This window comes from Urocitellus parryii, chromosome 8 (genome assembly GCF_045843805.1).
Source record: "Urocitellus parryii isolate mUroPar1 chromosome 8, mUroPar1.hap1, whole genome shotgun sequence".
Lineage (NCBI taxonomy): Eukaryota > Metazoa > Chordata > Mammalia > Rodentia > Sciuridae > Urocitellus > Urocitellus parryii.
The window spans coordinates 147,118,493-147,143,456 of record NC_135538.1 but is presented as its reverse complement, the minus strand read 5'-3'; the positions used below and the strand labels follow the sequence as shown (position 1 = coordinate 147,143,456).

Here is a 24,964-nt window from a genome sequence, read left to right as displayed (position 1 = left end):
CTGTCCTGTGCTTTTTAGGTCACCTGGCAAAGCACGAGGTTGAGAGCCTCGATAGGCCCCGAATTTATAACACATATAACAATGATTTGTTCAGTGTGTTTGATTCTCTGGGCTCTAACCCCTGCAATTTGGGAGGCTGAGACAGGAGGATGGCAAGTTTAAGGCCAGCCTGGGCAACTTAGCAAGACCCTGTCTCAACATAAAAATTTGACACAGGGCTGGGGGTTTGACTCAGTGGTTAAATCCCCTTAGTTAAATCCCTAGTACCACCAAAAAGAAAGAAAGAAGATGCTGAAATAAAATAAAGCAAGGACTAATTCTACAGAGTATGTATGCTGTGAGTCTCTCTACACTGTGCATTTCATGAAGTTTTTTTTGTTTTTTGTTTTTTGTTTTTTTATGCTGGGGATTGAACCCAGGGCCTTTGCATGCAAGGCAAGCACTTTACCAACTGAGCTATATCCCCAGCCCCTCATGAACATTTTTAATCCTACTGACCACATGGAAATATTGGACTATGCCAATCCAGTAGTTTAAAAACAATCACTAGAACCCAGTCCATCCTGTGCTGATGCATATATAAAACAGGGGAATGCATTACAACTCTTATTACATATATAGAGCTCAATTTTTCATATCTCTTGTTGTATATATAGTATACACACACCGATTCATATCCTCATACATGTACTTTGGATAATAATGATCATCACATTCAACCATCACTAATTACCCCCTGCCCCCTCCCTTCCCCTCCCACCCCCTGCCCTACCTAGAGTTCATCTATTCCTCCCATGCTCCCTGTCCCCATTCCACTATGAATCAGCCTCCTTATATCAAAGAAAATATTCGTACGCTAATGCTTCTTATAGAAAAAATTCACATGCATGCACACACACACACACACACACACACTCGCTCACACACCCCTCCCTATCCCTCCCACACTACTTCATGGGTCCCCAGAGCACTTAACTCCACTGCGAAGTCTGTCAATAACTTGTCTGGTTTTTATAGCCTGTCTCCTCCACTAGAAGAGAAAGGAGGGACTTTGTCACACTCACTACTGCATTCCCAGCCCTCCATCAATACCTGCCACTTTGAGACTCTGAATAGGATAACTGTCATTTGAATTAGTGCACCAGTGAATTCAAGGCCTGGAATCTAAGGCCTCACCCTGCTGTTCCACCTGTCTCCAGGGCCTTTCCCTATTCCCTGGGGTCTCTCGGTCCCCGAGGCCAGCCACTGTGCCAGGGTCTGTCCTGGGCTTCCCTACACCCTCCTTGGTCTTGCTGCTCCCTCATTTGTTCCTGTTGAAATTCTTCTCATGCTGGGGAACCCTCTCAAGCGTGCCTTCCCCCTACAGACTTTCCCTGAGCCTCTTCCTACAGCCGTCTCCCTCCTGTGACTCCTACAGCTCTCAGTACCCCGGGGCACAGGGCTCTCCTCTTCTGGATTCAGTTATGTGCTTTTGTCTCCTCTGCCAGGACTTTACCTCCTTCCTGGCTGAGATGTGTCTGGTTCACCCTTGGTGCCCCTGTGACACTGACCCGAGATGTCACGCCGTGGCAGGCTGTCCATAAACGTGGTTCAGTGGAGAAGAATGTGTCATCTCATTGGCATCACCCCCAGAAACGGTGACTTACTCTTTCCATGGATACATCCTGTGAATACAGCAACAAATGGTGTTCCTGCTTTTGTCTTTTTGTGTGTGCCCAGGAGAGACAACGACAGCTGGAGAGCATGGGCATTTCTCTGGAGACGTCCGGCATCAAGGTGGGGGATGACAAGTGCTACTTGGTCAACCTGAACGCAGACCCCGCTCTCAACGAGCTTCTGGTGTATTATTTAAAGGTGAGAGTGTTTGAAGAGTTGAGCTCCTGAGTCGTCCACGGACGGCTCCCAGTTGACCTGGATGCCTGTCTCTGTGATTTTGCTTTTGTATCCAGCTAAACTCTCATTAGGAATAAGACACTAGAGCATGCAATCTCATCTCCATGGAGAAGAGAAGCATCTCCTTGGTTTCACCTGGGGCTGGGCAGCGGGGGTGAGGATCCCCTCCTTAGGCAGCTGTCAGGGACCACGAGTGGGCACCTGAGGGTGTCCAGGCGAGCCCCACCTATGGGAAGACTCCACAGTGAGATGACTAAGAATATTAGATCGTGCCACAAAGATCCTGAGAGGCCCTGGAGACTCTGTTATGCTTCTGAATCATTCTAAGGAGATCTCAAGATCCACCTGCAGTCGTTCTAGATGAGATAGCAAGGGTCTTCCGGGTCTGTCGTCTCTCAGCCTTTATCCTCAGGAAGAGACTCTTGGTCCTCTAATCAGCCCGTTGGCACCTTGACCTCAGAGTGTTCACTGACCGTGTTTGTTAAGTTATGATGGTGGTTCTCAAACTCCCTGGCTTTGGAACCCAATGATAATGTTTAAAAGTATCAAGGACTCTGTAGGTTTTATCTGTGTGTGTTGCATTAGACATTAAGACTGAAGACATCTTAAAAGTCGAACATTAAAAAACATAACAGCAGTTCCTCTCCAGAGCTGCCTCATCACCCATCAATGGCCTTCAAAGACTCTACTGTCCGTGGTGATGAATGAGAAAGCAGAGGAAATCAGTAATATCTTTTTTTTTTTTTAATATATTTTTTTGAATTTTTATTTTTAATATTTATTTTTTAGTTCTCGGCGGACACAACATCTTTGTTGGTATGTGGTGCTGAGGATCGAACCTGGGCCGCACGCACTCCAGGCGAGAGCGCTACCAGTTGAGCCACATCCCCAGTCCCAGTAATATCTTTATTGAAGTGATTTTCAGCTCCTGGGCCTCCGTACCCGTTGTCATGAACATGCTTTTAGAACTGCTGGCTTATTCTGCTCAGTAAGAAATAAGAAATCTGAAACAGGCCCCTAACATTGACATGGGGCACCCCAGCTGACCTAGGACATTCAGCTGACCATTGGAGCACACTTAATCATGCACACAAACTCTGAATTATGTTAGTATATAAATATATGTGTAGGCTGGGCACAGTGATGCACACCTGTAATCCCAGCAGCTCAGGAGGCTGAGACAGGAGGTTCGCGAGTTCAAAGCCAGCTTCAGCAAAAAGCGAGGAGCTAAGCAACTCAGTGAGACCCTGTCTCTAAGTAAAACACAAAATAGGGCTGGGGATGAGATTTAGTGGTTTAGTGCCCCTGAGTTCAATCTCCAGTAACACCCCGTGCCAAAAAAGAAAAAAGAAAAAAAATATATATATATATATGTGGAGTACTGACGTAACTGTCGGGCTTGAGCACCTGGGCCTGGAAGGCAACTCACTGCACTGTCCACATGCCTGAATTTCCAAGTGTAGAGGAATTCCCTGCTTGTGAAGGGTGAAGATGGATACTGGTTACGGGTTCTGGTCTGCCTAGTAAACTGATAAAATACAGTGGACAATAAGCTAGAATTGAAGCAAGGAGCTCAATCGTCTGTGACCCTTTTGCTTTCTCTTTTTTCCGGAGATATAAATATGGTACAATAGCCTCTGCCTCTGAATCTGCTAACAGATTTAAGGTCTGTTTATTAAGGAAATGATTAAGAGATGAGGAATTACTTCTGGTATTTTAATTTTGAAGAACCAAGACCTAACCCTTCTTCTGATGCCTAGGGAAGTCTCATTGTGGTAGTCAGCTTTCCACCACTGTGACAGAATACCTGAGGAAAGCAACTTAGAGAAGGGACCTTTATTTGGGCCCCTGGTCACTTGGCCCCGTTGCTTCTGGGCCTGTGTTGAGGCAAGAGCATCATGGCGGGGAGCGAAGCTGCTCAGCTCCTGGTGACCTAGAAACAGAACCAGGGGCAGGGTCATACCCTTCAAGGGCATGTGCCCAGTCACATCCTTCCTCCAACTAGACCCCACTCCTGAAGTTCCCACCACCTCCCAGAGTGTCACCAGCTGAGGACCAAGGGTCTCAACAAAGGAGCCTTTGGGGGAAGACTGGATCCATACTAGGATAATTATCATAAGGATTAAATCAGTGGTAGAGCAGTTGAAAAAATTACCATCCGAATGAACAGCGACTGAATCACCAGGAGTTACAGTTTTGGTGTGTCTGAGGTTCAGGGACCTTAAAATCAGCTCACCTGTACCACGTGTCACTCGTGACCTTCGGTACTCTGTATCATATACATATTAGAAAAACAGCTACGTGCATCATTTTAAATGTTATGTATACACATGGCTGGGGTGTCGCCCAGCGGTAGAGCCCGTGCTTACCTGGGTTCCATCCCAGCACCCATGAAAGAGCAAAAGTTTTATGTAGACAGACAGACATAACTTTCCTTAACACTGCTTTTTAGTGGTTTTAAAATTTACTTAGCTGTTTTCAAAACACTCCCACTGGTAATTCAGATAATTCTAAACAGAATTTTATCCAATAGTTAAGTAGATCAAATAGATATTATCCCGGCTCTTCCCCACCCTAATAAAAAGGGAAAGAAACCTACGCTCAGAGGGAGAAATGGCTCATGGTCACTCGGACGGTAATAAATAGGCTATCATTGGGACTCACCTTATTCTGCTTTCAAGTCCAGTTTCCTCGTGTTTTAAAACAGTACACGATCACTGCCGACCAGAAGTTTTTTTATAACGTTTCAACGTTTTTTAACTATAGTGTGCTCAGGTGAGCTTTGACCCCTGACACTCCAGGTACCTGGCGTCGTTCACGTAACGTCCTACATAGGCTGCTGCGTTATTCAGACTGGTGGTGATGAATTTTAACTGAGCCACTTTATAAAGCGGGGCTTTCATTCTCCTGTGATGTACCCCACCAGGATCACACCAGGGTGGGTGCAGACACCTCTCAGGATATCCAGCTCTTCGGGATAGGGATTCAGCCTGAGCACTGTGAGATCGATATCGCCTCCGACGGAGAGGTCACTCTGACTCCAAAAGAAAACGCGAGGTAAGAAGTGATGATGACGCTTCCCTGGGGCCTGCTTTCAGGGGAAGGCCACCGTTTGTGGGAATTGGCACAGTATCACTGAAGAGCACCAGCTCTGTCATGGTCAAAAAACCAGAGTTGAAATATTCCTATGAAGGGGAGTGGTGATTCCTGGCATGTGTGAACTCCAGTTCTGCTTATTTCCCTCTGAGCCTTAGAAGTCTAGAAAGAACAGGACTCAGACAATGAGATTATATGTGAGAAGTAACTTATTGGAAAATTAAAACTCAAAATAATGTCCATTATTTTCCTTTATCAGACTTGACAGCCCTTAACAGACTGGTCTTTAATTATTTATACCTTCCCCTAAGGTTTTTAAATTACCATGAAAACTTTTTGTTTTGAGCTGTTCCTTTAATACACATTTTTAGGTTTTTTTAAATATTTTTTTTTTAGTTGTAGTTGGACACAATACCTTTATTTTATTTATTTTTTTAATGTGGTGCTGAGGATCGAACCCAGGGCCTCACACTTGCTAGGTGAGCGCTCTACCACTGAGCCACAACCCCAGCCCCACACATTTTTGGTTTTTGCAAATGATGACCGAATATTCCATCAGGTACGCTTCCGTCTTGGTTGGGAGCACGCCACGTGAGACTCACTCTCTGGGGGATGCTGGCAGCCCTGGGTCTTCATTACTGGATTGTGCTTTTCTACAACAAATTCTTTGGTTCCTTCTTCCCTTGTTACTTGAAATACACTTTCTAAGACGGTTCCCCCAGTTATCTCTCTTGAGTACTGCACTGGTTTTCATTTTCTTCTCTGCTCCCCTGACCTTGTCCTTCTGCCTCTTCAGGTCCTGTGTGAACGGTGCTCTTGTGTGCACTGCCACCCAGCTGTGGCACGGTGACAGAATCCTGTGGGGAAATAACCACTTTTTTAGGTAACGTCTTCCCGTTCTCTAGTATTTTCAGATTCCCGCTGTTATCTGTTTAAGTATCCAAGGAGTTGACTTTCTCCAACGGTGAAAACCCCACAGGATCAACTTACCGAAGAGGAAGCGGCGAGATTGGTTGAAAGACTTGGAGAAGGAGACGAGCCCGGCAGAGCATGACCTGGACGCGGCCAGCGAGGCTTCCTCGGAGCCCGACTACAACTACGAGTTCGCCCAGATGGAGGTCATCATGAAAACCCTCAACAGCAACGGTGAGGCCCGACTCCAGCCTCCAGCCTCCTGGGCCCGGCCTTCCCCCGGGGGTTCAGGGAGGAGTCGGGAAGTGGGAAGTGTCTTTCTCAAATTTAGACCCACAAAATGGCTAGTCCTGACGCGTGAGGCCGGCCGTGGTGCGCGGGTTTGGGGATGGTCTTCTGCCTCGGGTAGAACCAGAAAGCCAGCAGGCGCTGTTCCCGAGCAGACCGCGATAACTTCCCCTGGTCCTCGGGTTCTTACTGAATGACCTCGACAGCCTTTCTTATCACAATTGCCCGCGACTGAGACTTTCATTTCTGAACTCACGAGAGTGTGAAAATCTCCCAAGAAAACGTTGGGAATCCAGGAGTTTTTAATAGAATCTAATGGGGAGATAGAAGTTATCGCCTTTTACCATAAACTCAGTTGAAAACCATAAGTCCCCAAAAGACTTATTTGATAAATAAGCCCAAGTAACCTCATTACAAATGATAGTGACAATGAAGCGTTTCGTGGGTCCTGTTGACCTGCGTCCCCGTCTGCCTCGGATCTCTGAAGAAGGCTCTCTCCTGGCAGCAGTATTGCCGGGACCCTCTTTGCAGAAGGTTTTCAATGTTCATGTCAAGTTCCTCCTCCATGTCCCAAGGGACAGATTCCTTTTCTCTCCCTCTGGGCTGTGCACACCTGTGTGTGTCTAGTAAACCACTGCAGTTGGCTTCCCTTGTCTGCTGATTTACTGCCCCTTCTTCCTGTCCCCAGTTTTCCAGTCCCCAGACGTGGGGCCTGGGACAGCAGACAGGACAGTTTTCCTGTGGCCTGGCGTCAGAAGCACCGCAGGGACTAGAATTGTTTCCAAGCCGGAGCTCAGGGCTACACTCAGGAGCACCCGAGAAGGTCCTCTGTGGGTGTGGCCAAGCTCACTCTCCCACTTGCCTCCCAGGACCCTGGGCAGCCCTGTGATTCACAGTGGAGCTCTTCCCTGAGAGAGTGACTTTCTCGCTCCCGCTTGGAAGAAGCCTCCGGAGGAGGTTGGCATGGCTGGACCTCTGGCATATGGAATTGGGGGTTCTGCATATAGAACTGGGGGTGCATCAAGTAAAGAGAGATGAATAAAAAAGTCACAGTCTTTATTCCAGTGTCCAGATCCACTGGTCAGTGGCACTTGCCTCCAGGGCACACCAGCACACCCTGGTGCACGTGCCACAGGGCTGGTGGCCCCATGGCATTCACCGCCTTCCGCTCTGCTGCTAGGTGGCTTCCCGATGGTAAGCCTGTCTGCCTGGTGGTCCTCCCCCTGGTGGTCCTATTTGAAGATTCTCTTCCCTCTCCTGTGGTTCCAGACGAAGCTCCTCCACAAACAATGGGACAGAGGTTCCTAGCCGGTTGGCCTCAGCATGCGGGGCTTGGCTGCTGTTCCGCAGGGCTGCTGTCTGGTGCTTGTGCTGCCGCTTTGGCCGAATCTGATTGACATCAGCAAGAAGCTGGAGCTTTCTGCCTGGCAGAGGTGCTCTGTGTTCTCTCTCCCTGCCCCCTCGTGGTTTAGGGGATCAAGCCTAGGGCCTGCCCCATGCTAGGCAAGCACTCTACCTCTGAGCTCTATATCCCCAGCCCCTTTTTAAAGTTTTTACTTGGAGACAAGAGGCTCACTAAGTTGCTGAGTCTGGCCTTGAACCTGCCTCAGCCTCCTGAGCTGCTGGGACCCTGGGTGTTCCCAACCAGGACTGGCTATGTACTCTGTTCTTGACTGGAAAATGTTCTTTTCCGTTTTGTCCTGCCCCTCCCTGTCCCGGCTCCACTCCCTCATCAGTGGTTAAAGTTCCTTGACACTCTTGTCCCCAGGTCCAAGAGCACCGACAAAGGTGACTGGTGGTGCCCAGGATCAATACAGCAGGGCCGTGATGCTTCCAGAAGTGCGCTCCCCTCCACTATCCTGGTGATACAGGAGAGTAAGGCGTCTGGGTCTCCAGAGGAAAAACTGATCTAAAACCCAGTCCTTTAGAATTTAAAGTAAAAGAAAAATCTAATTCCCATCAATAATGGTGCCTTCTGCCCAAGGGTTCCAATAGGAATTAACACTCATCTTACACATGGATTTGGATTAACGGCAGCCGCATCCCCTGGGCCTCTCATGGTGTCCCATGCCAGAGCATCCTGTGGCCCTGAACCTGGCCTCTGGGCCTGTAGGCTCCTGGCACAGAAGCGAGTTGCACAGTAGGACAAAAAAACAAAAAAAATACCTCTTTTCCTAATTTCTAGCTAGTTCTAAAGTAAAGAACTGTTAAGGGGCCAGCAGGGGTCAGGAGCCAATCATTCCACCTAAGACTCAAAGGTTTCACTCTTCTATAGGGTTACTCCCCTCCCATCAGTGCTCCGGCCATGTTGGTGCAAGTTAATCCTAATACTTTTTCTTAGGTGAATACATAAGAAGGGTTTCTGCCGACACTACTATCATCCTCTCTCCCACTCTCTGCAGGACTGATTGGTCTGGGCTCATTTTGTATTTCCTACCAGGGAAATCACAGACTTGTGAGGAAGAGAGGGCTCTATATCCCCCCAATCACTGTGGTCCTTCTCTCTTCCTCAAAGACTTAGCTCTCTGGTATCTTGGCCTGAGGCACTAGGCTCACTGAATTTTAAAACAGTTCATTCAAGAGCCACAGAGAGGGCTCAGTGGCAGAGTGCTTGCCCAGCATGCACAGGACACCGGGTGACAACTTCACCATCACAGAGAAAATTTAAAAGGAGGAAAATGACAGGAAAACATAAACTGGATAATCTTCTAATATTCAATCCAGCCACTGGAGAACAGGCCACATGGTCTTTGGCTTCTGTTCGGGGCCATATCATAGAGTCGATGGCCTTGTTGGTCAAGATGATTGACTTAAGAAGGTGCAGAATTGTGGCAGAGGCTTGATACAGGACGCTTTGGGGAGAGGGAGTTATCACAAATGTCTGCGAGAAAGGGGTTTCCACAAAAGCCCTTCCCTGGGGCAAGGCCTCTAAGGCCAGCCACTGAGGCTCAGAGGGAGGAGTGCAGAGTCGTGTGGCCCCTGAGCAGCAGTGGAAACCCTAATAGTGCAATTTCTCTATGAAACTATTCTGCTGCTTAAGAAGGTGGTGAATTTTATGTCAGGAAAGAATGGTATATATTTTTTTCTCTTTTTCAAGAGTGTGCTTTTTAACAGAGTGCTTGATTCTAAGCAAAACATTGGGGGTAAGAATAAGACATTTTATTTACCAAGTTAATACCCAGCCAATCCGCCAGTTAGTTCCCTGAACTTCAAACCTATCTATCAGTTATTAGCTCTGTGATGTTAGGTAGCTACTTAAACTTTGTGAGTCCCGACTTCTTCATCTTTAAACCAGGATGAAGTCCACCTGGGGGCTTTTGTAAGGCTTTCAAGAGATGGCCGCATGCTGGGCAGGAGTCCTCTGCTTGAGATGTAGCGGGTAGAGTTAATTTTGCCACTGTGTTTCATTAAAACAACTCACCATACTGAGTGTATCTTGTGACTTTTAAAAAAAAAAATTGCTTCTTTCTGTTTTGTATTACTTAACCTCATTTTTTTAAAGTTAGCATGTCACCTTTTCTCCTAACGCTCATATAAAAAATTGGTACAATTTAAGTGTTTATTTCACAACCTGATGGGGAATTTTGGAAAAGTCAGTCGGTGCCATAATCAGATGATACAAAGCTCCCTCCTGCATCACTTTAACTTCCAGCTTCTTTCTGGTAAATTGAACTGAGAACTAAAGTGTGGTATACAACATAGTGCGCTGAGTACAGGCCAGGGCGTAGATGCACAGGGGGGAACTACGTTCCAGGCAGGTCTAGAAGTGATCTCCTCTTGCTTCCGTGTCCTTTCCGGAGGCGTTCACCACAGTGGTGAGGTCTTGCTCTCCCATGAGGTGGTCTGGCACACTCCCCTGTAGGCCACTCTGTCCCCGTGGGATGCCTGTACCTTGGTGCATGTGGTCAGCGCCTTCATCTGTCTCCATGGCACCCAGCTCCGTGGTCATTGCCTGCTCATGTCCTGCTCAGCCAGTCATCTCATTGGGCTCAAATCCTACCTACACCACAGCCACCACTAGTCATCACATGGCCCCTTTGAGCAGTCCATCTGTGTGTCTACCCTTGTGCACACGTATGTCGTGGGAGCTCAGACCTGGATCGGCATGATGGCAGGTGCAGGTTTTGTTAGCTTTGCAAATTAATGACCGTATTAGCTGTTGCCACCTCAGAAACGGCCAGACCATACACTCAATCCATATTTTCAGACATATGCTGTGATCTTTCGGTTTCCTCTCCTCTTAGAGAAATTCAAGAGTAATGAGGTATGTAGTAGAAATCATAAACCCTCTGACATACTCACATCGAAGTTAGAGGTGCCTAGAAACCAAGTCAGCAAAGATCCCGTTATCTGTGGCGCTGTCCTGGGTTTCATGACGTTGTTCTCAAGGAGATGGGTGATCTGTCCGAACCTGAAGGCAGTCACGGGGTGGATGTGAAGAATGTGTACCTAAGAGGCATTTATCCAAAATGCTGTTAAAAAGGAAACGGAGAGGAGTTGACCTGTGAGCCCGTAGGCATCTCACCGAAGGGGCCTGGGGGCGAGGACCTGGGCGGGTGACCGCCCTAGCCGCAGCAGCCCCGGCAGGCTGCCTGGGTGTTGCCTCGGCCTCCACTCAAGACGCTTGCCTTGTCTCTTGACTCCCCAGACCCAGTGCAAAACGTGGTCCAGGTCTTGGAGAAGCAGTACCTGGAAGAGAAGAGAAGCGCCCTGGAGGAGCAGCGGCTCATGTACGAGCGGGAGCTGGAGCAGCTGCGCCAACAGCTCTCCCCCGAGCGGCAGCCCCCGAGCAGCGGCCCCGACCGCCTGTCCTACAGCAGCCAGACCGCCCAGCAGAAGGTGACCCAGTGGGCAGAGGAGAGGTAAGAGCTGGCGGGCGGGCGGCCCAGGGCCAGGCGCCAGGGGCTCGTGAGGCCTGCCCAAGGGGCACCTAGTTTGCTGGGCAGTGGCTTTTCCTTTCAGAGACACCGTCCACCCCAGATGTGTCGGGGGTGTGGGCCGCAGCACGCCCTGAGAAAGACCCCACACTTTACCCTTCTGGACAAGGAGCCAGCGTAGGAGGCCCACGCTGCTTGGTGTTGAAAGAGGATGAGTGGGAATAAGCCTTTAACAAAAAGCAGATTCTTCTTTTTTATTTCTTTTACTTTTAATTCTATTCAAATTTAACCTCAAGGTAGAGAAGCTTTTGATTCTATTGAAATTTAACTTCAGGGTAGAGAAATCTAAACGTGAATTTTCAGGACGTAAGATTTAAAATGATTATATCAGACCTCTCCAAGGAGGCAATGGTGGAAGAAATGACAATAATGACGGCCACCACAGTGAGACAGTGAATTGACACCGATTTCCGTTGTGTTCACAGCACAGTCTAGGCATGGCGCTAATTTTACTCAACACTCCCAACAGCACTGTGCATAGGAACTATTATTCCTGCCTTTTTTTAAAATTTATTATTATTTTTTTTTTTACCAGAAATTGAGCCCTGGGGTACTTTACCACTGAGCCACATTCCTAGTCCTTCTAATTTTTTAATTTAGAGACAGGGTCTTGCTAAGTTGCTTAGGGCCTTGCTAAATTGATGAAGCTGACCTCAAACTTAAGATCCTCCTGCCTCAGCCTCCTGTGCCTCTGGGATTACAGGCGTGTGCCACCACACCCAGCTTATTCCTGCTTTATAAACTCCCATCACCTAGTAAGTAGAAAAGCCAGAGCTTAAATCCAGGTCTGTCTACACTCCTGGACGAATCCTGTGTTACAATTAACAACAGAGGTTTTGCAGAGTATTTACTGTGCTCTGGGCACCAAGTGCTCTACCTTCCCTCCTGTCATCGTCACCTGCCATTGTCTTTGGCTGTGCTCACCCTCTTACACAGGAGGAAACTGAGGCTCGGGCTTGCCCAAGGTCAATTAGCTGGTAAACTGAGCCGTGGGGTTGGAGCCAGGGCAGTCTGACTCAGGAGCCTTGACTCTGGCCCACACGTTCCGCATCTGTCCCTGGTAGTGACAGGCTGGACAGGAGCCCCATCCAGGGAGCTGGGCCCAGAGAAGGGGAGCGCGCCCTGCACCTCGTGCTCTGGTGCCGGGCTGTGCCGAGCCAGGAGAAAGGAGTCGGTTGCGTCTTCCCAGGGGCTGCTGACTCATCTGTCCCGATGCCCGGCTGTGAAGGCTCATCAAGGGTCAATGTTACTCTTTATTTTACTGTCCCTGGGAGAAGCTGACACAAGTGACCCAGTGGCGCGTTCCCAAGAGCCACCTTTCCCGCGTCTACTGTGAGCAGGTCACCAGCTTTTGAAGGTTTGGGTGTAATTATTCCCATTGATGCCCTTTCTGTTCAGTCAAGAGTATTAAAGACAAGAAAGGTACCTGATAGAGAAAGTGGATCTGCCTTTAATTATAGCATCCTTCAGTTAATTATCTAAATTTTTTCACTTCCCTTAATTTTTTTTTTCCCTCCAGAGTAACAGGCCTGAGTTTATTAGAAGGGATGAGAAAGGGAAGGGGGAGACTCTCGAGGGAGAGAGTGGGTCTTCTTGGAGGCTTAGATTCTTAAGAAAGACTGGAGAAGCAGATATCTGGGGAATGTCGTTCAGAATGATAAGCAGGATTGTCGTCTCGCTTTCATGGGGTTTCACCAGGTGAAGAAGTGTGGCTGGTGATGAGAGGCTGAGCCTCCTGTCCACATCCATGTTGTAGCAGAGGATCAAGTATGTTCCAGAGCTGCAGAGAGCTGCAGAGAAAGCTTCAGATGCTCTCTGTACACGTGGGATGTAACGTGGAGCCAGACAGTGATAGGAAAACTGGAATCATAACTGGAGGCTACGGAACGGTTTCATTCCACAGTGGGAAAGGCAGTGACTTTATATTTATTGATTTATCTGCTTTCTGTCTTCTCCACTGGAAAATGCGTCCTGCGGACAGGGAATCTGTTCTGTTCATGGAAGTGTCTCTAGTGCGTCGAACCCTGTCCCTTGGTAGGGAACCAGTAGATACTGTTTGTGTTGGTCGTGTGAGTTTGTTGACGTGGCTAGGAGGTGTGTGGTCACCCTGTGGGCAAGGGCATGGTAAGGGTGATGGTCCTTTGGTGGAGGATGAGACCCCAGCCATGTGGAGTCTTCTGCAGAGATTTTCATGGAGAAAGCAAGATTTCAAGTGAGTTTGGAACATGGAGTTTGAACAGGTAGAAAACAGAGAAGGGCATATCTTTTCCTTCCTCATCTCCCTCTCTTATTTTCTTTCCTTCCCTCCCTTCCTTCCTTCCTTCCTTCCTTCCTTCCTTTATTTTTTTTTTAAGCAGTGGGAGGCTCTGGGTTCAATCCCCCTGCTAAGCATGTCCACTCTCACTTAGCTATAGCCCTCGTCCCTGTCGGAGGTCCCTGGGCAGGTGTGGGTTGGCATGAACAGATAGGAAGCAATGGAGATGTTTGGGGAAGGCGGCACTGTTTTGTTTAGTCCAGATGGTGATTTATAGAGAAGCATGGAGAATTAATTTTAACACTCTTACAACCTGTGGGAGACCTACAGACGTGAATGTCTGAGATTTATCCCCTGGGAGAAGAGCATCCCAGCTAGATTTTGAGCCAGAGAGTGGCCTGGCAGAGGCAGGAGAATGCCCTGTAGAGAAGGGAACTGAAGAAGCCGAGAGGGGCTTAGGAATGCTTCAGAGAAGCATCAACAGGGCTCGGGATGTTGTGGGAAAGAGAAGAGACCAAGCTTCCTGCGAGAGCCAGGGTGGGCGCCTGGAAATGGACATGCCCTTCTGGAACCATCCTGGGGATGTGCACACTCTCCAGTGTGCCTCCTATGTCGCCTGCCAGGGGGCGAGAAAGGAGCAGGACGGTGTGTTCTGAGCTCATCTTCTCCCAGGAAGGATGGGGCATGTGAAGGGTAGAAAAGAAGCCCTCCACGCTGGGCAGGCACAGAGCCGTCGTGCATCTGGTTTATCTTTGAACCCAGATTCAAAAGTGAAATCCAGGAGTGTGCGTTTCTTCCATGCAGTGGGGCTTTTTAAGTGTCTTCTGCTGGGCCCTGCACTTGGCCAGGAACTAAGTGTAGCGGAAACAAAAAGGACATGGTCCCTGCCCGAGGGGCGCTTACAGCCTAATCAAGTAATTGATGCAGGTAAATGAAAAGTCCTGACTGTGACAGATGTGGAGGTAAAGATGTGGAGCTGTGAGAGCCAGTCATGAGGTTCTGACCGAGTCAGGTGGCTGGAGAAGCTTTTTATCACCAAGTGCTATTGTGTGTAGTTGAAAAAAGAATCCCTGCTGCTGCAGAGACGGTGACCTTCACCAGCTGAAGAAATCCTCAGTTTCTTTCTTCTTCTAACTCCAGGTCTCTCACCTCCCAACCCAACACCCCCGCCTCTGCCAGCCTGCAGCACACAAAAGTCATAACCGTCATTTCTTTTTCTTTACTAAAAAAAAAAAAAATTAAATCCTCATGTCAAAATCGGGTAGTTTTTTAAACATAACTTTCATTTTTTTGCTGCTATGGGTTGAACCCAGGACCTTACTCACTCCTGCTAAGCAAACGCTCGACCACTGAGCGACCACCCCAGCCCCCAAACCTGGGTTTTACTTCTGTGTTCCTGCAGCTGTGACCCCAGCGGTGATTCCAGGAGATGACCCAGGCATGGGCTGGAGGGGTCAGAGGGGACTTGGTCAAACAGGTTGGAAAATTTTGTCTAAAAGAAGTTTTCTCCATTTTCCAATGAGTCCACTCACTTACAAACAGGTTTATGGTTTTGTTTGAGATGAGCTCATTTCCTTGTCTGTGACCCCACAGGGATGAGCTCTTCCGGCAGAGCCTGGCCAAACTACGAGAGCAGCTGGTCAAAGCTAATACCCTGGTGCGGGAAGCAAACTTCTTAGCTGAAGAAATGAGCAAACTCACTGATTACCAAGTGACTCTCCAGATCCCTGCTGCAAACCTCAGTGCCAACAGAAAGGTAAGGATGTCCCCGAAAGAAGGAGAGCGGGTCGTACGGTGGTCAGCAGCACCGTGAGCTAAAATCCGCAGATCACCTTCGGGAGATCCTGATGTGACCCAAGGTGTTCATTCCTTTTTAAGCCTTCCTTTGTATCCCTCTCCAGGTAAGAATGCTCCTTAAACAAACCCTTTAGATATGCTCTAAGCTGGATCTGCAGGGTTTGGGCGGCTGAAGGAATTGCCAATTTAAATACTTTCCTACTGACAGAAGCATACTTAAGTGATCAAGCCTGCGTTCCCCTTGCACAGAAACGTCCCCTCCTGAAATGGGGGCCATCTGTATTTTGTTACAATACCTTTTAAAGAGTGAATCCTAGGAGGAAGGGAGGTTTCCTGTCATTTCAACTTGGAGAATTCTTCCTGTAAGGGGAAACTGGGAAGAAAACAGCCCTGCATCCATTTGTTTTCAATCCAGGAAGCTAGTGAGGAAGGGAGTCAGGGAGCACCTCATCGGTCTTTCGAGGTTGTAGTTTTTTGACCCAGTAGTTCTGAGTACATAGGCCTAGAAGGGTATGTAGTTTTATGTCCTTCGTATACACGGTTGCTGTGTCCGGCGGCCTTTGTAGTAGTGAAAACTTGAAACAGCCTTGATGCTCAACAACAGAATAATCAGTCATGTGTGGTAAGTCCAAATGGTGGTCTGCTGTTGCCATTAAAAATCACGTTTGTGAAGAATATTAAGAAAATAATAACAATGTAAAAACAAGGAGAGAATTGGGATATGAGATATTTTGTTTGATCCTGGTTATAATAAAAATGAAAAGTATAGCCAGGTGTGGTTGCACACGCCTGTAATCACAGTGATTGGGGAGCCTGAGGTAGGAAGATCACAAGTTCAAGACCAGCCTCAGCAACTAAGTGAGTTGCTAGGTAACTTAGCAAGACTCTGTCTCAAAATGAAAAAATAAAAAGAGGTGGGAATATGGCTCATGGTTAACCACCCCAGGGTTTAATCCCTAGTGCCAAATAAATAACAAAAAGATAAATGACAAGTGTGTGCATGGGTGTGCATAGAAGATAGAAAATAAACTGCAGTATTTCCTAGGTAAGAGAATGTTAGCTTTTAAAAAATTTTTTATTTGTTTTAATTAGTTATACATGACAGTAAAATGCACTTTGATATATCATATGTAATGGAGTATAATTTCTCGTTCTTGTTATACATGATGTAGAATCCCACCAGTCATATAGTTACATAGTCCACTGTCCTTCCTACCACCATACTCCCTCCCCTCCCCTCACTCCTAAAGTAACTCTATTTTTCCCACCGCACCCCTCCCCAATTGTGAATTAGAATCTGCATAGCAAACATGGGGCTTTTGGTTTGGGGGGATTGGCTTATTTCACTTAGCATGATGAGAATATTATCTTTTTTTGTATACATTTTATGTGTTCTGCAAACTCTTTACTTTAGTGTGAGTGTGTGTGTGTGTGTGTGTGTGTGTGTGTGTGTAGGATTTAACAATTTTAAAAAGCTGCAATGTTCATTTTGTTGATTTTCTTCGTCCTGCAGAGAGGTGCGATAGTGAGTGAGCCTGCTATTCAGGTGAGGAGAAAGGGGAAGAGCACCCAAGTGTGGACCATTGAGAAGCTGGAGAACAAGTTAATTGACATGAGAGACCTCTATCAAGAATGGAAGGAGAATGTCCCTGAGGTAAAAGGACAACACATAAAGGAAATTGGGTCACATCAAACGCCAAGACCACAGATGACGTCATCACCAGAAACCCACCTGCGTGCACACATGCACATACACGTGCTCACAAGCACACAGGCACGCACACCCGTGACACTAGGGAAAAACAAAAGTGATTTTGAAAGAGTTTTAGTAGCGGCAGTAGCATGGCAGGATGGGCACTGTCTCTTTTCAAGTCTCGTGAACGGGACGGAATTGGACCTGTGCTGTCGCCTCGGTGTCCTGAAAATTGGTTTGTCTAGAGGCAGCACGGGTTTTGCATTCATTGTGTGTGCATGTGCCCCTAGGGGTGGCCTTGGCTGGGTGGGCTTGGGAGAGTGACTTTTGTGCACGTAATCCATTGTGTTGGAGGTTAGTAATAGAAGAGAAGGCGTGGCAAAGACCACGGGCAAAGCAGAGGTGTGGGGTGGAGAACCTGCAGGTGGCTGTGAAGGAGAAGATGAGCAGCAGCTGAGAATCCTCCATGCGGTCCTTAGTTCCCAACAAGGAAGCCCATCTCACATGCTGATGCTGTTGTATGACGTGAACATGATTCTTCTTTTACTTCTTTGTTTCCACTAAAACTTCCTTAAAGCATGATTTTTTTTTCCAATGCTGTTTTTAAATAACACAAAGCTGATGTCTTGTCTCCTGCCCACCCACCGCCTGCCCTCCCTACTGCTCAGGCCAAGAGGCTCTACGGGAAGCGAGGGGACCCTTTTTACGAAGCCCAGGAGAACCACAACCTGATCGGCGTGGCCAACGTGTTCCTGGAGTGCCTGTTCTGTGACGTGAAGCTGCAGTACGCAGTCCCCATCATCAGCCAGCAGGGGGAGGTAAGGACGGGTCGCCTCAAAATAGAGGTCTGACTTCTTCTAAAGCCATCTTGAGGTAGATAAAGAAACCAGGGCAGGAGGACACCATCTGCCTGCTCTTTCCTCGGCTAATCGCTGGCACTAGTAGAAACTCTCAAGATTACGTCATGGTCTTAAAAGGTAATTATAACACAGTTGATGTTTGTGGTTCACAAGTCTGTGTGTGTGTGTGTGTGTGTGTGTGTGTGTGTGTGGTGTGTATGTTTAACTAAACTGGAAATCTTTTGGCAACAAGATTCAGTTCCATGCCCCGTATTACTTCCCCTTTTAAAAGGCAATCTCATATCTGTAGTTCCTTCATGACCCCTAAATGATGATTATAAGATGATATAACTTAGGAGGATTATTATGAAGCCCAAAATACTCAAAATAACAGATTTAAATAACCCATTGTTACCCCCTTTGGAATCCTCCTATTTCAGTTATTTAGATACAGTGGCTTGCTAGAGGCCTAAGACATTTTGGAAAATGTTCAAGTTCAAACCTTTTCTTTTTTAAGATCATTTCATCAGCTGATGTTTTTTATTTTTAGCTTAGCAATGTCCTTACTATCTAGCTTGTCCTTCATAACTACAAATTTGAAGTACCAAGTTGTGTTGTGACTCAGAGCAGCTTGGGGATAAGATGCCGTTCTCCCAGAGCCATGCTGGGAAACAGACCCGAGTGCCCTGGTGGGCTGCAGGTCCACGGCCCACGTCTGTGTGTAGTAACCCCCCACCTATTCGGCTCTGGACCAATAGCCAGAGTTGCTTTTTTCCCATGTTAAAAAATGCATAGCCCATCCAGGCGTGGTGGTACACACCTGTCATCCCAGCTGCGTGAGAGGTGGAGGAGGGAGGATTGAGAGGTCAAAGAGCCTCAGCAAAAGGGAGGCACTAAGCAATTTAGAGAGACCCTGTCTAAAAATCAAAAATTAAAAGTGCTGGAGATGTGGCTCGGTTATTAAGCACCCCTGCGTTCAATTCCTTGTATTGGGGGGGGGGCGGAAAAAAAATACATAGCTCTCCGGGCACAGTGGCTCATGCCTATAATCCCAGAGGCTCGAGAGTCTGAGGCAGGAAGGTGGCAGGTTCAAAGTCAGCCTCAGTAACATGGTAAGAACTTGTCTCAAAATGAAAAATAAAAAGGTTAGGATGTAGCCCAGTGTAAAATAGCCCTGGGCTCCCACCCCAGTACCCCACCCCACCCCAAAATTATACAGCTCATGTGGCAAAGGAATCTAATAGCTGAGACCCTTGCTCAGGGGTTCTTAAATTGGGGTCTGAGGTAGGCTGTGATACTTCATGAATCCCCCTTAAATTACATTACAAATGTATTAGATTCCCCCCCCCCCAAAAAAATCAAAGAATACCATCTGACCCACTATCTTCTGGCTGATTTATCATGTTTCCTGTCTCCTCCTCCTGACCACTTCTGTTTGTCTCACTTGTCAAATATCATCAATTAGCTTCTCTCAGATTCTCGGTGCCAGTGGCCGTGTTGAAGCTGAGTCTGAGCCACCTTTCCAAATAACCCTCCCTGCCCAGGTGGCAGCACGGAAGACATGGCCCCCTCCTGGGCAGTCCTTCTGACCTGACCTGTGCGCTGGAGGGTGACCGGCTGCAGAAGGGCGCTGAGAACACCCCTTGAGCATCCTCCTTGTGCTCTAGTTCAGTTCCCTACCAGCGACTTCAGGGGGAACGCTGTTGAACCGGCCCCTATCCAAGAACTACCACCACCTGGGGGAATGAGAAACAGCTGTAATGGAGCTGGTTCTTATATCTGCGTGGCTTTCTTCAGGCTGTTCTTCCCGACACAGGTGTATCTGGGATCAGCACCCCTCGGGCCAGTCTGAGCTGCACAGTTCTCTGCTCCACGAGTGTGGGAGCCACGTCTCTTTGGTTTACGGCTGTGAGCACGGCTTAGCACCTTCCCTGGCACCATCCATTCTTAGTGAATACTTGTGGAGTCCATGAATGGACATATTTACCCTCTATCTGTGTATTCTTATTGGGTTTTGACTTCTCACTGTCTCTTCCCACGTGACTGGGAGTTCCCTCATGGCAGGGCCTGTATCTCTATCTTGGTGTCCCATGAGCTTAGGTGTTTGAAATAAACAAGTTCTGGAAGCATTTGGTCAAATAAATGCCTGCACAAATGTATAAACAGACGTGGGGCATAGAGAGTTCCAGTTGTTCCTGGGTGGACCTGAAGTAAAAAAGGTAAGACTGAGGATGTTTCCAAAAGGCAAATCGCGAGGAGGCAAATTTAGCTCAAAGTAAGGCAGGACGTTGCAGGCGCCGGGCTCTGGGCATGGTGGGTTTCCCATCGCTGGACATGGCCAGGTGGGGGCCGCAGAGATGTTCCCGGGCATTGGTAGGTGGGTTTCTGAGTCATGTCAGTGAGCCGGTGGCAAGCTTTGTAACTTCACGGTACTCGGTCCCCAGGTTGCAGGGCGCCTGCATGTGGAGGTGATGCGGGTGACAGGGGCTGTTCCCGAGCGCGTGGTGGAGGATGACTCTTCAGAGAACTCGAGCGAAAGCGGGAGCCTGGAAGTCGTGGATGGCAGCGGAGAGATCATTCACCGCGTCAAGAAGCTGACGTGCCGGGTGAGCGGGGCAGCCCAGGAGGCACACACAGATGACCTTTGGGGTGCGGGCAAAGGGTCGAGAAGTTTATGAGAATTTTTCACCCAGAGTCATAAAGTTTAAATTGTCTGAAAACAGATGGGACCGTGAGCGACATCTTCTCCAGAAGCATAGCACGCTTTCTGAAGACAGTTGGATAAAATTCCAAAAGCACACGTATTCCTCCCTCACTACCCCTGGGGAGTTGGTTCCAGGACACACTACTACAGATACCAAAGTCCACGCAGGCTCCAGCTCCTTATCTACCATGGAGGAGGATTTGCATATAATCTGTGCACCCTCATAGACTTTAATCTCTGGATCACATACACTGAGTAATACAGCAAAATGCTACATAAGGAGCTATTCTACTGTGTTGTTTAGGAATTGATGACAAGAAAAGAAATCTCCAGGGGTTCTGCACAGGCTTGGTATTTTTTCAAACATTTTCAGTCCTCTGTCGGTTTAGCCCACAGGTGTGGTTGGCTCACCTGTGTTGGGCTCATGGGGAGTGTGTGCTGCTTAGTGAGTCAGGTCACATCTGTATCAGAAACTTGGTCAGTAGGAAGGTTTGCAGGGATGTGTGTACTTGTTACCAGGTTTTCCACTGTGGATAGAGAACTCTGGTACAGATTTCACTCTACATAGAACCCTTAGTGAAATAGCGTCAAATGTTCTCAGATGACAAATGGATGACTGCTTCATTTCGTCACCTTCTCTTCACTTGGAGACAATAGTGTGTGACTTAATGTTCTCTTTAAAGGAGTCATATTTGCATCTTTTAATCTCCTCAGGTCAAAATCAAAGAGGCAACTGGGCTGCCCTTAAGCCTGTCCAATTTCGTCTTCTGTCAGTACACCTTCTGGGACCAGTGTGAGTCTGCCGTGGCTGCCCCGGTGGTGGACCCCGATGTGCCTTCCCCACAGTCCAAGGATGCCCAGTACACAGTGACCTTCTCTCACTGTAAGGTACAGATGCCATTGCAAAATGAGCTCCAGGGCTGGGCGTGACTCGGAGCTAGAGCCCTCGCTGTACACCTGTACACTGTATGCGTTCCAGGCCCTGGGGTCAGCGTTGAGCACTGCAGAAAAACAAAGTAACAAAGCAAACTATGTCTGGGCAATGGAGTCAGGTGCAGCTATAAAATCCAATCATAACTTCCAGGGTTTCCCTGTAAGAGTTTTCATTAAACGTAACATCTTATTGGACTTTTTAACTTCAAAATGAACTTTTTACAAATTTGAATAATTTAGAAATATTTAAAACAAAATCTGAAAGACTTCAACTTGCAGTCTTATTCTACAGACTACTGCTTCTACCGTAGCAGTTTTCTATGTTGGTTTTTTGAGCCAGGGTCTCACTGTGTTGCCCATGCCAGCCGTGAACTCCTGGGCTCAAGAGATCCTCCTGCATCAGCCTCCCGAGTAGCTAAGACTGCAGATGTATGCCACTGCACCTTGCAATGTATTTTAGTAAAATATTTTCTATGCCTTGCAACTCTCGTCTGTGTAGGATGAACATGTGCATATACACATAAATGGACATAGATGTACACTTTTACATCATGCCCATGTAATTTGGTTTAAAAATATTTTACAAAATGGGAATCACACTAGACCCTGCAGAATTGTGAGCCTCTTGATGTGTGAGTTGTTGTAGATACTTCTCATTCTTTTGAATGTGGCATGATATTCTAAGCACAGCGTTCTGTGTGAATTTTTAAAGAAAATATAAAATGGAACAGGGGAGCTCATGGTGAGTGCAGGTGACTGACCTTGGGGAGGCACTGCCAGCAGTGGTCTTTTTCTGAAAGACCAACTCTATGCTCTCTGAAATCGTCCTTTTCCTGGACAATAGATATTCAAGACCCTTTCTTTTTCAATATAATTGTGCTTGTTCTTTCCGGCTCCACACTCGGGAAACACATGCATATCACCACCTATCAAATTTCACATAGGGAAAGATTGTCAAGTCTTTTTCTAAATGTAGCCTTCATGTCTTTACTGGTATTTAGCAAGTCTGTTCTCCAAATCTTTATCAATCATTCTTTTGTTATTATTCTCTGAATATTCTTTTTCTTTTGTACTAGAGATTGAACCCAGAGATGCTTCACCACTAAGCTACATCCCCAGTCCTTTTTATTTATTTATTTTTTGAGACAGAGTCTCACTAAGGTGCCCAGGTTGGCCTCTAACTTGCAATCCTCCTGCCTCAGCCTCTCAAGTAATTAGGATTACAGGTGTGTGCATCATACTCAGCCTGTTCTCTGAATATTCTTTTTTTTTTAATATTTATTTTTTAGTTGTGGTTGGACACAATACCTTTATTTTATTTATTCATCTTTATGTGGTGCTGAGGATCGAACCCAGGGCTTCGCACATGCTAGACGAATGCTCTACTGCTGAGCCACAACTCCAGCCCTCTGAACATTCATTCTTTTAAATATTCCTCATGTTTCTTTGGATCTACCAAGTGGTTTCTTTAGAAGTAGAAAAGGATGATGTCTGAATTTTAGGTGCATCCTGGTTAAAGACTATTTAATATAAACTATGTCCACAGCCCTAGGTGCACTATGAAACCTTAAGTTTTTTTTCCTTCTAAAATTCTGGGTCTGTCTCCAAATAAAATGAAAACATAGTATAACTCAGTGTAACACATTGTTTCTATAAATTACAGTCACACAGTGACTCCACCTGAGAGTATCCACTTGGGATTCCTCTGAGATGCTAATGGAGAGAAAATTGGCTCTGTTCCTTTGCCTGCTGCATAATTCGGGGTGATCTGCCACATCTCTCAGCCAATTCCCTATCCATTTCCACACCGTCATCTGTGTGTGCTTTAGAATGCAGACCCGAGGTGGCAGGGCTTAAGGGCAAGAGCATACATAAGTCATGAAGATAACTGTAGAAAATTGAATTCCATTATTACTCTCCCAAGCCATGGTGAGGAGCAATCCTTTGATTGAGTCCGTGCCAGCTGGAAGTCAGAGTGGCCCTGCAGAACCAAGAAGGAACCAAGAGGAAGAGAATGCAGATTGAGCTCTGCAAAAACCAGCTAGCAGTTTGACTTTGGATAAGTCCTTCTCTTCAGCTTCCTCACTTAGAAAAGAAAGCAGTTGAATTAAATAGCCTCACAGTTTCCTGCCAGATCCAATATTCTGTGCTTCTTTATCATTTCCCCAGAAAATAGAAGGGAGGGGTATAAGGGAGAAACAGGATAGACGCCTCCAGCCTGAATCGGTGTGCAGTTGAAGGCTAAGGGATTTCGCAGTCTGCTTATGCATGGCTCCCGTCTTGCTCTCCTTTCTTACCCAGGACTATGTGGTGACTGTCACCGAGGAGTTCCTAGAGTTCATATCAGATGGAGCGCTGGCAATTGAGGTCTGGGGCCACCGGTGTGCTGGCAATGGCAGCTCCGTCTGGGAAGTGGACTCTCTTCACGCTAAGACAAGAACATTGCACGACAGGTGCGTCGTCAGCTGTGAGCTGGAAGCACAGGGTCACTTCATGAGTGAGAGAGAAGCCAGACGGTGACCCCTGGACTGTAGTTGTCACCTTGGACAAGTTACTCAAAGTCTCGGTGCCTGCTTCCTCCGTGAGAATAATTGAAGGAGCAGCCAGGCACTAGAGAGACACAGGGGGAAGGTGGTTATTTCAACAGATACAACTACAACAGCTGCAAAAAAGGAGTCAGCCTTGAGTTTACTTCACACTGGACACAAAGATTAATATGAGATAGATCCCTAGCTTTAAATGCAAAAGCAAGACTATAAAGCTAATGGAAGAAAGCAGGAGGGCATCTTCACAATTTTGAGTTGGTCGCAAATTCTCAGGCCACAGAAAATGCTAATCAGAGAAGAATAAATTTTTTACATTGATCTTAATCAAAATTAAAAGCTGTGCCCATCAAGGGCTGGATTTGGCTCAGTGGTAGAGTGCTTGCCTGGCATGTGGGAGGCACTGGGTTTGAGTCTCAGCACCATATATAAATGAATAAATAAAATAGTGGTTCACCAACAACTAAAAAATTTTTGAAAAAAAGAGCTGTGCCAATCTAAACATATCACTATGAAAATTAATAGGTAAGCCACCATCTGGGAGAAAACTGGCAATTCCTTCTATGACCCAACAATCCCACCACTAAGTATTTAGATATTTAACCAAGAGAAATGAAAACCTATGTCCATAAACAGAGGTGTATACAAATGTTCATTTCAGCTTTATCCATAGTGGATAAAAAACTTGGGGAAGTTTCAAACAACCCAGATGTCCTTCAGTGGGTGAATTGGTAAACAAATACAATAGAGTCTTACTCAGCATTAAGGAAAGAACTATTTATATCCATTTGGATATCAAAAATCATTTTATGAAACCAGAGAAGCCAGACCCAAAAGAGTCCATGTGGTGTGATCTCGTTTATGTGAAGTTCTGGAATTGGAAGAACTCAGCTGAGAGGGTGGCCTCATGCCACAGGTTCAGGGGACTGAACGGGGAGCAACATGAGCAAACTCTAAGGTAGTGGTGGGAGGGGTCCACAGGTGTGTGCATTTGCCCAAACTCTTCAGCTCTGTGCTGGAGATCTGGGCGTGTCACTGAAGGTAAGTTCTGTCTCATTACATGCAAGCCCATAGG

General features: G+C 47.0%; 1 protein-coding gene and 1 non-coding gene across 2 annotated transcripts in view; both read left to right on the top strand.

Moving 5' to 3' along the window:
• The window catches only part of Kif13a (kinesin family member 13A), a 173,737-nt gene that overhangs the window by 116,987 nt on the left and 31,786 nt on the right, over positions 1-24,964 (top strand). The window contains 11 exon segments of the mRNA XM_026402179.2: positions 1,720-1,854; positions 4,820-4,950; positions 5,786-5,872; positions 5,969-6,135; positions 10,838-11,051; positions 14,974-15,136; positions 16,691-16,831; positions 17,539-17,688; positions 20,154-20,315; positions 21,128-21,301; positions 23,648-23,799. Coding sequence (XP_026257964.2) covers positions 1,720-1,854; positions 4,820-4,950; positions 5,786-5,872; positions 5,969-6,135; positions 10,838-11,051; positions 14,974-15,136; positions 16,691-16,831; positions 17,539-17,688; positions 20,154-20,315; positions 21,128-21,301; positions 23,648-23,799 — 1,676 coding nt within the window.
• Positions 8,204-8,332, top strand: LOC113192164 (small nucleolar RNA SNORA42/SNORA80 family). The gene has a single exon (XR_003301985.2). It is a non-coding gene; the product is annotated as a small nucleolar RNA SNORA42/SNORA80 family (small nucleolar RNA).